The sequence below is a fragment of the Trachinotus anak genome, unplaced genomic scaffold (genome assembly GCF_046630095.1).
Source record: "Trachinotus anak isolate AG129_WGS33_773 ecotype Australia unplaced genomic scaffold, CSIRO_AGI_Tana_v1 ptg000023l, whole genome shotgun sequence".
Taxonomy (NCBI): Eukaryota; Metazoa; Chordata; class Actinopteri; order Carangiformes; family Carangidae; genus Trachinotus; species Trachinotus anak.
This window is the reverse complement of record NW_027273874.1, coordinates 10,573,955-10,590,653: the sequence shown is the minus strand read 5'-3', so window position 1 is coordinate 10,590,653 and position 16,699 is coordinate 10,573,955. Positions and strand designations below refer to the sequence as shown.

At 42.8% G+C, this 16,699-nt stretch overlaps 1 protein-coding gene across 9 annotated transcripts in view; it reads left to right on the top strand.

Moving 5' to 3' along the window:
• Positions 1–12,986, top strand: part of LOC139606762 (fibroblast growth factor receptor-like 1) — a 58,029-nt gene extending 45,043 nt beyond the window's left edge. Inside the window, exons 5-8 of one of the 9 annotated variants that reach the window (XM_071459084.1) lie at positions 541–867; positions 10,864–11,187; positions 11,265–12,104; positions 12,378–12,986. In XM_071459084.1, coding sequence (XP_071315185.1) covers positions 541–867; positions 10,864–11,187; positions 11,265–11,356 — 743 coding nt within the window. In that variant the 3' untranslated portion in view covers positions 11,357–12,104; positions 12,378–12,986. Of the gene's footprint in view, positions 1–540; positions 868–7,979; positions 10,029–10,863; positions 11,188–11,264; positions 12,105–12,377 lie in introns of those variants that run through there. The other 8 variants (XM_071459092.1, XM_071459090.1, XM_071459086.1 and 5 more) reach the window with 8 other exon arrangements.
• The last annotated feature ends 3,713 nt before the right edge of the window (positions 12,987–16,699 follow it).

The window sequence follows — 16,699 nt, the reverse complement described above, 5'->3', positions numbered from 1 at the left end:
AACAGTAAGAGGTGCAATAAACAGAGGATCGGTCGCTCAGCTGAGTAAGTTTCCCTTAACTTTCCCCTTAATTGTTGAATTAGAAGCTGTGAATCAGAAGCTGTGAATCAGAAGCTGACTTCAGCGTCTGACAGCATATCAAGACAAACATCATGTGTTCGTTCTTTGTTAAAATATTCCCTGATAATCTCACTCTCCTCCTCCATTCTTTCAAACTCAGGATGAAATTCCTTCAGAGACACTGTTGAGAGTAGAAGCAGGAACAGGAAATGACTCTGTCCAATCACAAACAAGAGGTGTTGTCCCGCCCTTTCTTTAATCTAAAATGTCCTTTTGTTTTGTGAATTGTTGTTGTGTTTTGATCCTCTCCAACACCTTCAACACCTGTTTTTATTTTCTAGATTTCTGTCCTTGTTACCTTCTGGTCTGATCTGGTTCTGTCCTTCAGGTTTCTCTACAACTTTGTGATCCTTCAATAAAGAGATTAAAACCTGCTGCTGCTGTCTGAACAGCTGATCATCTGGTTTGTTGTCCTCTCAGGCCAACAGGTGGAGGTGGAGGAGGAGGAGGGGGCGGAGTCTGTCCAGCTGCCCTTCAAGACCACAGCTGACCTGTCTGGAGACGTCAGACTGGTCTGGTGGAACAGTTACGGCAAGGTCCATGTGTATCAGAACGGTTCTGACAGACCTGAAGAGCAGGACCAGGTTTACAGAGGCCGAACAGAGATGAAGGAAGACCTGCTGAGAACTGGAGACCTCAGTCTGACCCTGAAACAACCATCAGTCAGAGACACAGGAAGATACACCTGCAGTGTCTACAAGGACGGAAACTTCCTGAGAGGGAAAACAGTGATTCTCTGGGTCAAAGGTCAGTGTTGTTTGTTTGTCTCTGGATGTTTGTTATGCCTCTGTGCTGGGGACAGTCTAGACCAGAGCCATCATGTTTTAGAGGTGTACAAAAAAAATATTTCACATTAGAATCATGATTCTATTTCTACTGATTTAAAATTGATTCATAAATTCCAAAAAACTGTCTGGTAACAGCTCGTTTCCATTTTTCTGGACATGAGTGACAATGAGCATTAAAGAACTCTGACATCAGGGATTTTACATCTACCCAGAGTGTTTTAACAGCTGGACAGGATAGGACTGTCCTGCTTTATCCGGCCAGTATAAATCTTGGTGTCTGTCATCCATCTTGGATAATCTAACAGGTGTAATATATGCTCTATTTAGAATTTTGTATTGTGTAATCCTGAACCTCACACATTTAGAGGAGCTTAAAGCTGAACTCTGTCAAAGACATATTTAAGTCATGTTCCCCAGCCAGCTGGACAGGAGAGTATGTATCAGGGGCAGCTCTAAACATTAGACTATAAATATTTGAGACCACACCTCTTGCCAGGGTTGCCTTCTTACAAAGCTGGTCCCACTCTGGACATGAGGCAGGCACCGTTCCCTCTTTACATTTCTCTTTTATAATTGATGACATTTGAGCATATGTTAACAAAGAGGAATCCACAAGACCAAACTGAGTTTGAAGTTGTTGAAGAGGTAAGATCCTGTCGCTAAAAATCTGCCAAGTTTTGTTTCTGCCAAGTATCTAATGTGGCTCCTCCAGACAGGACAGGATGAAAGAGAGAGCCCCTTGATACTAAATCTCTTGTGCAGCTGTTTAACATTAGAGCATGAAAACTGGATAATAACATTATTCAGTCGTGGTGGTGGTTTTGGACAGTACCACAATGATGCCAAGGATATGTTCTTCTTTCTTTTGTTTAATCAAAATCTTTTTATTTTTTCTCTCTCTCCCCAACTTTCCTGTCATTCTCTCACTGCACCTATAAATAAAAGCCTAAAAAGCCCCAAAAGATCATTAAAAAATCATTTTATTGGGGTTTGAAAAGACATAACAGGTGCAGTGCTGTTCAAAAAACAAGAAGAAAAGAAAAAGGGGGGGGGGGCGACTGGCACCAATCATGTATCAATAATGATACAACAAAGAATTCACTGTATGTGAAGGAGCAACAGAGCAACAGCTGCCACTTAGCTATAAATATTTATATCAAACTGCAATTTCAGCAACTTGCAATTATTTGTCGAGTACTTGCAGAGTCTGGAATGCATTTAAAAAGGACCCCATGTTTCCTGGAATTTTGTACTTGAATGTTCAAGTGAATATCTTATTTTTTCCAGTTTTAAGCAGGACATGATATCTGTCAGCCACTGTATATGAGAGGGTGGGGCAGCATCCCTCCACCTGAGCAGGATTGTTCACCGAGCCAGAAGAGAAACGAAGGATAAAGAACAGTGTTCAAGTGTAGTTAGTTGTCTCCTTCCTGACCAGCCCAAACAAAGCAACTAGAGGATCTGGATCCAGTTTAATATTGAACACCTGAGATAGTGTGAGAAAGACCTCTGTCCAAAACCTGTTCAAACTGGGGTAAGACCAGTGCATATGAATAAGGGAGGCTTCAGCAATTTTGCATTTTTCACAAAGGGACTAACTTCTGGATACATGCAGGACAGTTTGGCTTTTGAGATACGAGTTCTGTGTACTACTGTGAACTGTACTAACTAACCCTAACCCTCCTCCCAGGCCACTCTGAGCTTATCCATTGGTGCATGCATCTGACATCATGGCATAAAGGGCTGAGATAAGCCTTTTGTGAGATGGATTTAAAGAAAGAACTCTATCAACAATGCTGGTATCTGTTGATGAGAGCTGGCAGTTTGAGAGAGCACGTAGTGCCTCACTTGTAGATACTTGAAAAAATTTGATTTAGGAAGACAACATTTTTCACTTAGCTGTTCAAACGATGCCAAAGTATTATCAATGAACAAATCTTTGAAACATACCATACCTTTCCTGTGCCATTCCTGAAAAAAGCCGGCTCTGATTGGCTCTGATTTTCTGAAGGTATAGAGGACACTGGTTTGTTGAAGTTGTGCAGAGTATCATCAGCATATATATTCAGTTGTGTCCATATAAATTCACACCGTGAATGTCATCACTGGTGCAGTTTGCACATGCTAGTGGTTCAAGGACAATGATGAAGAGTAAGGGGTGACTGGGCAGCCCTGCCTAATGCCTCGTTGTAGAGGGAGGTTTTGAGACTATTCCATTAGTTCTGACTGAGGAAGCACCATAAAGAGCTTTTACCCAGCTGGTAAACTTCCAAAACCCAATTTTTTAAACATGTAAAATAAATAGGACCATTCTATCTGATCAAAGGCTTTTTCAGCATCTAATGATGCTGCATTGACTGGGGACTTGAAACTTGCTTCTAACATAATCTGGAAAACCCTCCACATATTATTTGAGGACAGACGACCTGCCAAGATCTTAGCCAGGATCTTATCATCACAATTTAATAAACTTATGAGATGAAAGTTACTCCTCAGGACTGGATCTTTACCTGGTTTTGGTAGCAGTGAGATGATGCTCCTGCACATTGACGGAGGCATGGATTCTGATTCCAACATTGCATTAAATAACAACAATAAATGTGGGAAGGCTGCTCTTTAAAACACTTTCTCAGGCTGTTGCCCCCTGGAGTTTCTCCAGAAGCCATCTTCATAAAAGCCGTTTCAGTCTCAGTCTGTGTAACAGGTGAATCAAGTACGTCCCTAACACCCGAACTCTCTAATTCTAGAGAGATAAAACCCTTTAAAGAAACTGTCCAAATCATTTTGTATTATTGAGTGTACTATACAGTATGGAAAAATAATTATTAAAAGATTGATTAATTGTAGCTGTACCACGATGTAACCAACCATTCTCATCTCTAATTGCTGAAATTATCAATTTTCTATTTGTCTTAGTCTATGAGCTAGCATCCGTCCTGCCTTGTCTCCAGTTTCTAAATACATGCTGTGCAAACTGAGAGGAGCAAATGCTGTTCATGTATAAGCCTCTGTGAGTCTGCCCTGGTGGTGAGAAGTAAGTTTCTTAAATCTGAGTTGGATGGATCTAGCATGTGCTGTTCCTCTAATCTCTTGAGTTTAATATCTAGTTGTAATTTCAACTCATCACGCCTTCTTTTCTCAGCTGAGGAGAAGCTGGGGGACTAGATGCAGGGTCACAGTTAAAAGTCTAGTTAAAATCACCACCTACAACAGGAGCACCTTCCATAGCCTCAGATATTATTGGGCACAAAGAGGCAAAGAACTGAGATTGCATACAAGTTTGCATCATATTCATTACAGATCTTCCATCATGGTCATTGTGGACACTGAAGGGTTTGAAGGGCAGATTTTTAGAGATCAAAATACTGACACTTCTGCCCTACTCATCTTAGTTTTTTAGATTCTGTAGAGTCCAGATGAGTCTCTGGCAATATCACAATGAAGAGATTTTAAATACAACAATATCTTATATCTTTTGACAGGATTCTGAATGCAGTTTACATTCAGGCTAACAAAAACAATTCTATTCAACTGTATATCTGTCTAATAAGAGCTGCATCATATGAGTCGATATGCTGCAAGTATAGGGGGCCCCAGAGGCTGTCCCGACACCAGGCCCTCGCGGCGCGCTGCCACCAATGAGGCCTCAGTGAGACAGTTGACGAGGGGACCTCTCGGGGCCTTGCTCAACTCGTTGCAGGAGTAAACATATGAACTTTGGGAGTACTAATGTACAGACATTATTGATTAAGAAAATAAAAACCATTAAAGAACAAAAACACAACGGAAAAGCCAGTTACTGGGATAGAAACTAGAGATGGGTCAATCCACATTTTTAAGTTCCGATCAGATTCTGATACAAGAGCTCTTTTTACTGTAATATTATTGTGTTTAAAGTTACATCATGAGGATAAACTAACACCTCAGGTAGCAGCAACAGCTGTAACGTTTTTATTCAAACTAATATTTGAGATGTAAAACTGATAATAAACGTATTATAAACATCAACAATAAGTTCACAGCTTTAACATCTTCTAACTGACGACGCTCGGTTGTATAGTTCGGGTGAAGCCGTCTCTGAAATGTATTTTCTGGATGGCAGATTATACCTGGGCTCTAAGTTCTCCGACAGGCTGTGGACTCCAACATTTTCCACAACAGATGGTGGTTGGTCATCAATTGTCATGAAGGTGAGCAACTTCTCTGAGATCCCTTCAGCCTTTGAGGTGTCTGCTGGAAGTTTATCTGCAGAGCTTCAGTGAGGCTCTGCTGCCTGTCTCTGAGTGAGCATGAACTCCTGCTGCTGTTTCACCTGAAACCTCTGCAGGTAGTAATGACGTCAGTATCGGACCTGATACCGATATAGGATCAGATCAGGCCCATCTCTAATATAAATTCCCAAATCCACAATGATGCGGTGAAAGAAGCTAGAACTTGGCTTCCCTTGGTCCTATAAATCCGGTAGAACTGAAGTTCCCTTCATTTATTATAAAGAAAATGTTTACACACTTTAAAGATATCAATTCATATTTAAGCAGTTGAATTATGACTATGGGGAGTGTGCACAAGGAGGGAAAAAAGAGAGACAGGTGAGGAGGGAAATTGTCACAACCGGGCTAGGACTCAGGACACAGATGCAGGATAGTTTCAATAAAAGTCTTTATTACAGAATCTGACTCAAATCCTCCGAGACCGAGTATCAGAAGCAGGCAAAAGAAATAACAAAAGAAATCAAACAAACAAAAAACTCTCCTGAAAACTGGAGGCACTAGACTATGAGACTTATAACAGAAAATCACTCATCGAGGAGGAACCTGAACAAAAACCAAATGGTACTGGGTACCGGCTTGCGACGAGACTGTGGTAAGCTAGGGTGATTGCATGCAGACATCGACAAAGACGACACACTGGCACAAGACAAAGGGAGACGCAGACTCTTAAACACATGGTAACAAGGGACAGGTGGAAACACTCAACAGGCAATCAGACTGAGACACACGAGGAAGGGCAAGTGACCTGAAACAAGAGGAGAGTTACTTTTCAAAATAAAACAGGAAATGACAAGACAAGACATGGAGACAGGACAAAAGCCCAACTTGACCTCACCGCGGTGTGACAGAAATAATGTCAGTGTATAGTTAACATATTATAAAAAATACATTTGTTTTTGATGTCCAACCGAGTGTTTGGTGCTCTGTATCACAACTTTCTTTGGGTTTGTCAGAAAAACTTTGGAAGATGTTTTTTCAGATCTTTTTCTGCATCCTTGGGCAAATTGTAGGTGAGTCGCCCCCCCCCCGTTGACGGTGATGATGAGAGTCCCAGGGTAAACAATTCTTAACCGTACCCCAGCTTTGTGGAGCTGCTTCTTCACGCTGTAATATTGGACCCGTCTCCTCGACTCCTGACCTGCACAGGTTAGCTGTTTGTTTGCAGTTGCTCCCATTATATCCTACTTGTCTCTCCACCGCAGCAGGTGTAGAATGATGGGACGGGGGGCTGATCAGGATTTGGCATTAGTCTCTGGTGTCGACTGGTCACCTGGACGGTCTAATACGTAACATGGGATCTTGTCCAGCACAGTGTAGGTGTCACCCACCTCAGCTCCTTTTTTCAGCCTCACCATCCTTAAGTTGTTCCAACAGATTCTGTTCTCCATATTGTCCACTTTCTGCTGTAAAGCCTGGATCTGTTTGGTGGCGTAGGAAAGCTCAGTGGCGGAGCTCTCTATCCTCCAGCTCTCCAATTTAGCATTAAACATTGGTTAATCTCTAAACACTGCTCTAGTGTCCTTACTGAGGTTGATAATTGACCCAGCAGAGCTGTTTTTGTTACAAAATCTTCCCTTATTTGTTTGAGCTGTGAAGCAATGTTTCTAGCCCGTTTAGGAGTGTCTACCACTTCATCTTCATTATCTACCTGTTGTTCTGAGGCCAGTTTAGTTGCCATGTAGCCAGCTGAACCCACCTCTTTAAAGTTCACACTGCTAGAAGAATGTGGAGCATTTGATTTTATAACCTGGAGGAGGAAGGAGCTTGATCAGACTCATGTTATCTGCAGCTTTATACATCTAAGATCTGATCATCACTGAAGTGTCTGTCATGGAGAGAGCTGATAGAAACAATGAAATGGTCCAAGTCGTCACATTTAATTGATTGATCATTGTATTGATTGATTTCCAAACATCAATCATGTATTGAGTAACAGTGAAGAAAACATTCCACCTTAACAGTGTGTGGTAGCTGCTGGTTTCTGAGCTGCTCAGTGATGAAATGGTTCATTAGTAAGAGACAGAAAACATCCTTCACTCGTTTCTTCATCTGTAATGATTCACACAAACACAACAGAGTCAGACCGTTACACTGGAGATCACAGCTAGCTTAGCATAACCTGTTAGCTTAGCTAGGTTTTCATAACCTAGCCTGTTAGCTTCAGAATGGATGTTTCCAGTGTGTCTTCATTTGCTCGACACAAGTCAGTAACTGCTTCATTCACCTGCTGCTGATAGAACCTGCTCCATCACGGTGTCATCTGATGCTGCGTCATATTCTCAATCAGACTGTTCATAGAGTCGGTCGACATCTGGTCATGTGATCAGAGTTGACCTGTGTATGTAAACTTGTCACTGTAGGAACAGTGGTTACACAACATCTGAAATGAGCCACAGCTCCGGGTCTGGAAGGTGAAGCCAATGCTGAAGTGCCTTAAAGTGCAGTACGGCTGAGAACCGCTGGGGGCTGGCTCCACAAAGCTCTGGCTTCAACAGAATCCCATTCAAAACACATCAACTTCTCTCATATATACAAATACTAAGTCAATCATTGTTTTCCACAACTCGTTGCCATGTCATTGGTGTAAATTGTTCCCCCTGATCAGTGTTCTGAGGGTCCTTCTGAAAAATTTTCTCTAATTAATTGGATATTAGGCCTTAGATATCGGTGATTTTGGAGGCATGTCTGTTTGTTTGACATCCCCGGTCTGGGGTGATTGATAAGCTGATCAGTCACTGGGGGAAAACACAAGTCGTCTGCACCTCGTTTTGACTTATCAATTATATTAATTATTTTGTAGTTATTTTTAGGTCGAGGAGGAACTTTCTACAGACGGTTTCACTGTTATTTAGTGATAATTGGTTTTCAGTCCACTGTGATTACGGCTCGTTCCTCGGTACTAACAGAGTGGAGGGATCCTGACGTCCAGGTTATTCGGTAAGTTAATGTTTATTTTCTGAATGTCCTACAGTCCCTGAACGTTACTGCGTTCTTTTCCTACATATTTTAACGGGAGAGCAGGAGACAGTTAGCATCACAGCTAATATCAGTTATATTACACAGACAAACTGCTAACCAAGCTAACTAGCTGATAACTTGTTAGCCATGCTAACCTAGTCCCACTGAGCTGGTAACCTGAGTTAACCACAGACTGTGAACCTGGTAAAAAGATACATTTACTTGACTTTAACCCAGTTTAACTGGACTATGTTAGTTTACTGCACTGCATTCATGTAACTTGATAAAATGTTCCGGGAACTTAAATGTGGTTAAAACAGTAATGTTAACTTGTTACATCATGGATTAGCTCTGATCACCTGATGTGTCTGAGTCGTACAGGTGAAGAAAAGTTGTATCTAAGTCTCTGTGTCTGTGTGGTGGAAATAACACGAGGGAGTACGTTCACTACAGTTTGTGACCAGGTCCTGCTGCTTGTTGTCTGCTAGTTCTTACATAGTTTAACTGTCTGTGCTTATGTTTGTTTTTAGCCTTCAACCTGCCAGAGACTGACAGACTGACTGATGGTTTAAAATGAGGGGACAGAACTGGACCCAATGTAAGACACCAGTGTGTGCTGAGCAGGATCAGCTGTTCACAGAGAAGAAGGCGGAAACATGTGTGTGCTCCAACACAACACAGTGAACAAATGTTCTAATACCTGGTGGTGAATGTGACTGAAGAACAAACGTAACCTGTGGAAATCTGTAGTTTCTGTAATTTACCTGCATGTGTGAGAGCAGCTTTTCATGAATCATCAGCTACCTTCATGACGTCTGTGGTGATGATGTCACCATTTTATTTTACCGACGTCAACACAGTTTCATTACAGATGTGACACCTGTGTTCTGATCACTACACCTGTGATCATTACACCTGTACGATCACTACACCTGTGATCATTACACCTGTATGATCACTACACCTGTGATCATTACACCTGTATGATCACTACACCTGTGTTCTGACAATTGTCCTGCAGCCAAACGTTCTACATGAAGCACCAGGTTCCTGTTGGAGCTTCACTGTTCTCATCTGTTCTCAGATTCACAGTATTTTCCTCTGATAATGGACCAAACATCTGCCGAGCATAAAATAGTCTCTAACATTAACTCAGTGTCACGTTGTTAGAAAAATCTGTTGCTGGTGGAATTTTCATGCCAACATGCAGAAAACACTGAGGTTTATCTCATGAACTTATTCTCAGTCTCTGGAGTCATATTGTATCCTGCACAATACACAGTGTGAAGAAGAACGTTGTCTTGTCAGGTTGTGATACTGTAAGTTCATACACACCAGTCCTCACCTGAAGCAGACGTCCACACACCTGTCCTGACAGCTGGTTTATGTTTGTGATTAACTGTGACCAGCTGTGATCTTAACTTTGATTCACAGGTATCCTCACTGGAAACTGACCTCGTGTATGGAGAGGTGCATTTGATCCAGTTCATCTGGCTGTGGAGAAAGGAGGCTGCATGGACAACATCCTCAGCTCTCAAATGGTTGTGATGATGAAGAAAAACCACTTCCAGTTCAGCCTGTGATGAGAGGACAGACCTGTTTATTATTCTCTGTCCTCGGTATCCACAGGTTCAGTTTCTTGTTTTTGACTTCATCCTGCTGTTGTTGATAGGTGATAGTACATGTTTAAAACAGAATTTATATTAAACTGTGATTAAATGATGATCATCACCTCCACAGATTAGATTAGATGCTCCACAGATGGATACTGCTGTTAGTTCAGAAGTGTTAGTCCTTCAAACTCTTTAACGTGTATTGAGTATCTGACAGTTTGATTTAAAAGTCATTGTCATTGAAAATGTGTTACAGAAATAAAACTGCTGTGATTTCATTGTACTGAGCTTTTTATTTATTTTTAAAAAATTTAACATCTGCCTCACAGGACACTGTGGTGAACTGTGTTTTCAGGGTTATTCAGACTGAGACATAAGAAAAGCACAAACCTCCATCCCTAGATTTTTAATTGTAGAATAGAAATATTTAGTCTAAAAACCAAATACACGTGTGGGTCAAGGTAAAGGTGAATGTCACTATCACAAGACAAGTTTATATAATAATAATATAATAACTATAAAGGTAATACTTCATAGCTTACAGCACTTGGTGCAGTGGCTGTTCTGAGTGAGCACAGAGCAACAGTCTGCAGGTTGACTGTAATGTAATAGTTGAAGCTGTTGCTGACTGTCCATAGTTCATAAAGGACAGGTGCAAACAGGTGCAGAGTCCACCTGGTGAAGAGGAGCTGGATCAGTTCCACGCTGTGAGCTGATTGGTGCTCTGTGGTCTCCTCTCTGCCAGCTGCTTCCTGGTTTCCTCACCTGTGCTGTTGTAGGCAGCTGGGCAGACCACTGAGCCTGAAGAAAGCTGCTTGATGTCAGATTAATTCATGTGTAGCTGTGGGCCCACACTGATGTGATGGTTCACAGTAATGACATGAGTCAGTGAGGAGGAGGAGGAGCAGGAAGAGGAGGAGGATTTGTCAGAGCCAGTGGATAAAAGTGTTTTTTACATTCCTGAATAAACAGTTCAACTGTTGACTGCAGAGACACTAAAGACAACACTGTCTCTTTAAGACTCAACCAATCAAATAGATTTCAGTACACGTTTCACAGTTCTGCTGCTGCTGCTGTCTGAACAGCTGATAATCTGGTTTGTTGTCCTCTCAGTCAAACAGGTGGAGGTGGAGGAGGGGGTGGAGTCTGTCCAGCTTCCCTTCAAGACCACAGCTGACCTGTCTGGACATGTCAGAGTGGAGTGGACAGACAGAGACAACAGGAAGGTCCATGTGAATCAGAACGGTTCTGACAGTCCTGAAGACCAGGACCAGGTTTACAGAGGCCGAACAGAGATGAAGGAAGACCTGCTGAGAACTGGAGACCTCAGTCTGACCCTGAAACACCTCAGAGTCAGAGACACAGGAGAGTACGTCTGCAGTGTCTCCAAGGACGGAAACTTCCTGGCATGGAAAACAGTGATTCTCAAGGTCAAAGGTCAGTGTTGTTTGTTTGTCTCTGGTTGTTTGTTTGTCTCTGGTTCTCTGTCTCACTGTCTTCTGTCTCCTCTACAGGGAGAAACAAGGGTGTGGTTGAAACACCCACTTTCACAAACAGAAAGCACTCGATTGATCCAACTCCTCTGATGACTTATCAATCAGTTTGATCGTCTGGTGATTGATCATCTCCTCCTCCGGCTGCAGTTGTGTGTGGAGCTTGTGTGTATTTTGTGTGTCTGTGATTTGCCTCCTTCTGTCCTGATGTTTGATGAATCAAATCAATGCTACAGATGATCGTATATCAATAATATATCAATCACATATTAATCACATATTAATCACATATTGATCATATAGTGATGTCAGTGATCTTCAGACAGGTGCTCTCAGGTGGAACCTCTGTCAGTCAGTGTTTCTACAGGACCTGAACTGGTCCCCCCTCTGAACTGGACTGTGAGCTCTCCTTCATTCTCTGGGTCTTGGAGGTTCAGGACCAGGATCAGTCCAGGAGCTGAGTCCACCTGGTCTCAGAGTCCAAGGACACTTCAGCTTCAGATCCTTGATTCTGACAGAGGTCTCACTCTGGAGGAAATCTCACTCTCATGTAGATGTCAAATATGTCCTGACGTCGTCATGGAGCCTCTTCCTGTGTGATGTCATCATCATCTGTTCCCTCACTCTGAGCTGGATCACATGAATCTGGATCTAAGGCTGACATGTAGCAGCTGTTTCACTGATGATGTCATCAGATGTGGGTGTGGCCGAACGGTCCCAGCTGTCTCGCAGCAGGACGTCAGTCTGGAGACAGCAGAGCCCACATGTGTTCTGTCCCTGGATCACGTGATGATCTGCCTGTGCTCTCTGACTGTTTCCTGATCAATAAATATAGATTAATTCTCTTTACATCGGTCAGGAGTCATTCAATTCAATTCAATTCAATTCAATTTTATTTGTATAGCACCAAATCATAATATACATTATCTCAAGGCTCTTTACAGGGTCAGGTCAAGACCTTACTTTGTTACAGAATAAACCCAACAGTTCCCACAAAGAGCAGCGCTTGGTGACAGGGGGGAGGAAAAACTCCCTTTAACAGGAAGAAACCTCCAACAGAACCAGGCTCAGGGTGGGGGGGTCTGCCTCGACCGGTTGGGTTTAGGAGGAGATAAAAAAGAGGGGGTGGGGGAGGAGAGAGGGGAGAAGAGTCATCATCTTCATCATCATCATAACAGTCTGTACAGAAACGTTCTCACTCCTCTAAAGATTCATTTCTCTTCTTAACTAATGTTTAAACCTTTAACCTGCTCAGTTTATTGATTTCATTATTATTTTAACAACTTTCTCAGTTTGTGTTTTTCTGATTTCAACATTTCCTCCTCCTGTTGTGTCTGTGGTCAGATTCATCCTCTTCACATTATAAATACAGTTAGTTTACATAAACCATAAAGTCCTTATCACCTCTCCTTCACTTCTCTCCTTCACCTCCTGCTGTTTTCCATGGAGGTGGAGGAGACGAGGTCAGAGGTCACTGCAGCCCAGGAGTCAGGACGGAGGAGGACCTGGTTCTGTGGGGGTCCCAGATCCAGCTGCTGTTTAATGCAGATTTTAGCTTTGAATGAAAACAGACCAAAGACTTTGACCAGAGTCGGCTCCTTGTTTTCAGCAGGAAGTTGATTCTCTGTTCAACAGAGTTCTTCTTGTTTTTCTTTGACCTTTAACCTTTGACATCTTGTTAGACTGTGTTCTCTGCTGTGCTGAATAAAACCAGGTGGATCGTCCTGATCTACTGAAAACACAGAGTCCTCTTCATCTGTTGGGTCCTGTCACTCCACTGAGCCGAGGCCACGCCCCCTTTACCTGACGGTCCTCCACCATGTTGATCTGAGTCCCTCAGCTGAGGACAGAGACAGGTGAGAGGTGACAGGGGCAGGTTACTGTGACATCAACACTATCACCTGATGATGACCTCACTCACCTCACAGCTGAGCACCAGCTGAGAGCGGCCTGAGTCAGCCCAGCCAATAGGAACAGGGCTTTACAGAACCAGGTAACAGGTGTTTGTTATTGTGTGAACTTCAGATCCTGATTATTACAGGACTGTGGATCAGACTCAGTCTGAGTCTGTTGGTCCAAAACCTTTGATTAGTGACTGATCAACAACAGTGATCCATTCAGACCGATACATCAGCTGATCAACACATCAGTCTGTCAGTCAGCTGATCAATACATCAGTCAGCTGATCAATAAATCAGCTGATCAGTACATCTGTCAGTCAGCTGATCAATACATCAGCTGATCAATACATCAGTCTATCAAAAAGCTGATCAATACATCAGCTGATCAATTCATCAGTCTGTCAGTCAGCTGATCAGTTGAAAGGTCAGAGGTCAGCTGTCATGTTAGTATTAGCTCAGGCTAATGTTGACATGCTAACTGGTTGAAGCTCTGTGTATTTCCTGATGATCTGTCAGTCAGCTGATCAATACATCAACTGATCAGTTCATCAGTCTATCAATCAGCTGATCAATGCATCAGTCTATCAGTCAGCTGATCAATACATCAGTCTATCAATCAGCTGATCAATTCATCAGTCTATCAGTCAGCTGATCAATACATCAGTCTATCAGTCAGCTGATCAATAAATAAGTCTGTCAGTCAGCTGATCAGTTGAAAGGTCAGAGGTCAGCTGCCATGTTGGTATTAGCTGAGGCTAATGTTGACATGCTAACTGGTTGAAGCTCTGTGTGTGTTTCCTGATGGACTGAAGTGTTCTGGACTAAACACGTCACTGGACCGGATCGACTGGACCTGTTGTGTAACCGGACCGTGTCATTGGCTGGTGGAGACGACAGGTGAGTGTTGTCAGCTTGTTCACCTGTCAGTCAGGAGTTGATGGAACCTGCTGTGTCTGGATCAGTCACCAGGTCACATCCTGTCAGTGGGACATCTGTGCCACCTGCTGGTGTAAATGTGTACCTGCATCAAGCAGCAAAGGATCATGGGTAATCCTCAAAGGAGGCGGTAATGAGTGTTTGTGGATTAATTAATCTTTCTGAACTTGAAAAATACTTAAAAGTAGATCTGGCTGATCGGGTGAATATTTTCTGTTTCAGGTTAAATGTACTATGTTTTTATTAAGTTAACTGTTTTTAAATGTGTTTTATTCGTGGATGTATTATAGGAACTTATAATATATATATATATATATATATATATATATATATATATATATATATATATATAAAACCCAAACCCAAACCCTAACCCTATGCTTTTTATTATAAGAAGATTATAATACATCCCTGGTTTTATTTCCAGTAAAAATCTCTTCAGTTAAACTAGTGAACATTAATGTGATGCCGTCCTCAGAAACAGAGCATTAACCTGCTGTCACCACCTGAGCAGCTCTGGTCACAGAGAGACAAGTGAGACAGGTGAAGAGACAGATGAAGCCAGTAAACAGAGACAGGTGAGACAGACCTGCTCAGACCTGGTCAGACCTGGTCAGACTCAGGTGATCTGATGGTCACTGGTCACTGAGACTGATCTTAACTCCAGGTCTCAACAGGACCACACAGAGGTCAGAGCCTCAACAGACACATGAGAAATGTTCCCAGCATGCATTGTGAGGATCTGCGGTGATGGAGTCATTGACTGATATCCAGCCTGTAAGAAAGCTGTGATATTGACTGATTGATTGATTGATTGTTGAGCAGGGTGTAATGTGGTCTGTGTCCAGCAGGGGGCAGCGTCTCATCACTAACCTGTTTGTCCTTCACTCTTCCTCCATTCTCCACGTCCAGTCTTCTTTCCTTACTGCTTTCCTTCCTCCTTGTTTCCTCCCCTCCCTCCTTGTTTTCTCCCTCCTTCTCTCTTAGGTTGTGTGACAGTGAAACAGAAACATGTTCAACACTAATTACATGTGTGTATCTGTGTGTGTGTGTGTGTGTGTGTGTGTGTGTGTGTGTGTATGTGTGTGTGTGTGGGGGGGGGGGGGGTGGTATCATCTCTCCATCACTGATAAACAAGTGATGAAGGCTGGAGGTGGGAACACAGTACCAGGTGAGCTGCAGGTGACTGACCTGGTCCAGGTGAGTCAGGCCTGACTTGTGCTGCTGCTGTTTCATGCTAACATGTTAGCTGTTAGCGACAGCAGGTAAAGCTACACAGATGAAGTTAGTGTTAGAGACAGAACATAACTAATAAGGAGGTGAAGAGTCCAGACGTTTTCTGCAGCTGCAGCTCTCACATCATCCTGCAGCCATGGTAACAAACTAAAGTTAATTCAGTTAGTTACAGACTCAGGGTTTGAACCTGTGAACCTGATCAGTCAAACTGATCATTGATCAGGAGAATCAGCAACATGAAGACTCTGAGCTGCAGCAGCTCTCACACTTGTGATGTCATGATCAGATTTCTTCAGATTCCTGCTGCTTGTGTTGGTGCTGAGGATGAAGATGAGGATGAGGATGAAGATGAGGAAGAGGATGAGGAGGGTCTGGTCTCCTCAGTGGGTCCAGATGAACAGAGGTTTCCAGACTCTCACAGAGGACCCTGATCTAGTCTGTGGACCACATGTTGTGAAACGTCACTTCATCTCAGAGCCTGTGGTCACACTGTTTCTCCTTCATGTTATCAGCTGTTTACCTTGACTGGAGTAGTAGTACTAGTTATAATCAGACTAGTCATAATCAGATTTATAATCTGACTAGTTACAATCTGACTAGTTATAGTCAGACTAGTATAATCTGACTAGTTAAGTTGTGTTACCGTGGGGACTGTTTGGTATTATTTGTAAAGGTCGGACATGTTTTCATTTCACTCTCAATAACTGATGCTGGAACATACAACAGCTGATTTCCTCTGATGTCACCGGAGACAAAGAAAGATTTTCTCTTCACTTGGTTCAGTTCATTCACAGCAGGTATCAGATCCACCTGTTACCTGCTTTAATTAACAATTGTACTTTTTAAATGAGGCGAATTGTGACAACATGTTAAAGTTCAAACTAGATTTTAATCCACAGCTGCTCTCACACTGGAGAAGTTTAACAGACTCTTCAGACCTGTTTGTCTCTGGTTGTTACTGGTAACCAGTCTGACCACAGCTGGATGATGAACACAGGATCAGACCTGAGCAGGATCAGTAAATCAGTAATTCAATTTAATTTAATTTAATTTAAAACAAGACGAGGACCTGAGGCCTCTGAGCTGACAGGCAGCACAGACTGAATGCCTCCCTGCTGAAAGGCATCATGGGAAACGTAGGAAACCACCACCTGGAACAGCAGCAGGGTCAGGAGACGGTAAACGACATCACTTCCTCTCTGGACAGAACAGCTGGAATGTGGCGACAGGGAGGAGCGCACAGGAAGAGGAAGTGGAGCCTCCTCCTGCCACTGCAGGGAGAGGTCAGAGGTCACAAGAGGGTCTCAGGGTCTCACCTTTCAGCCCGGAGATGACATTGAGATTGGGGGGGGGGGGGGGGGGGGGGGGGTCTGAATCACTTCC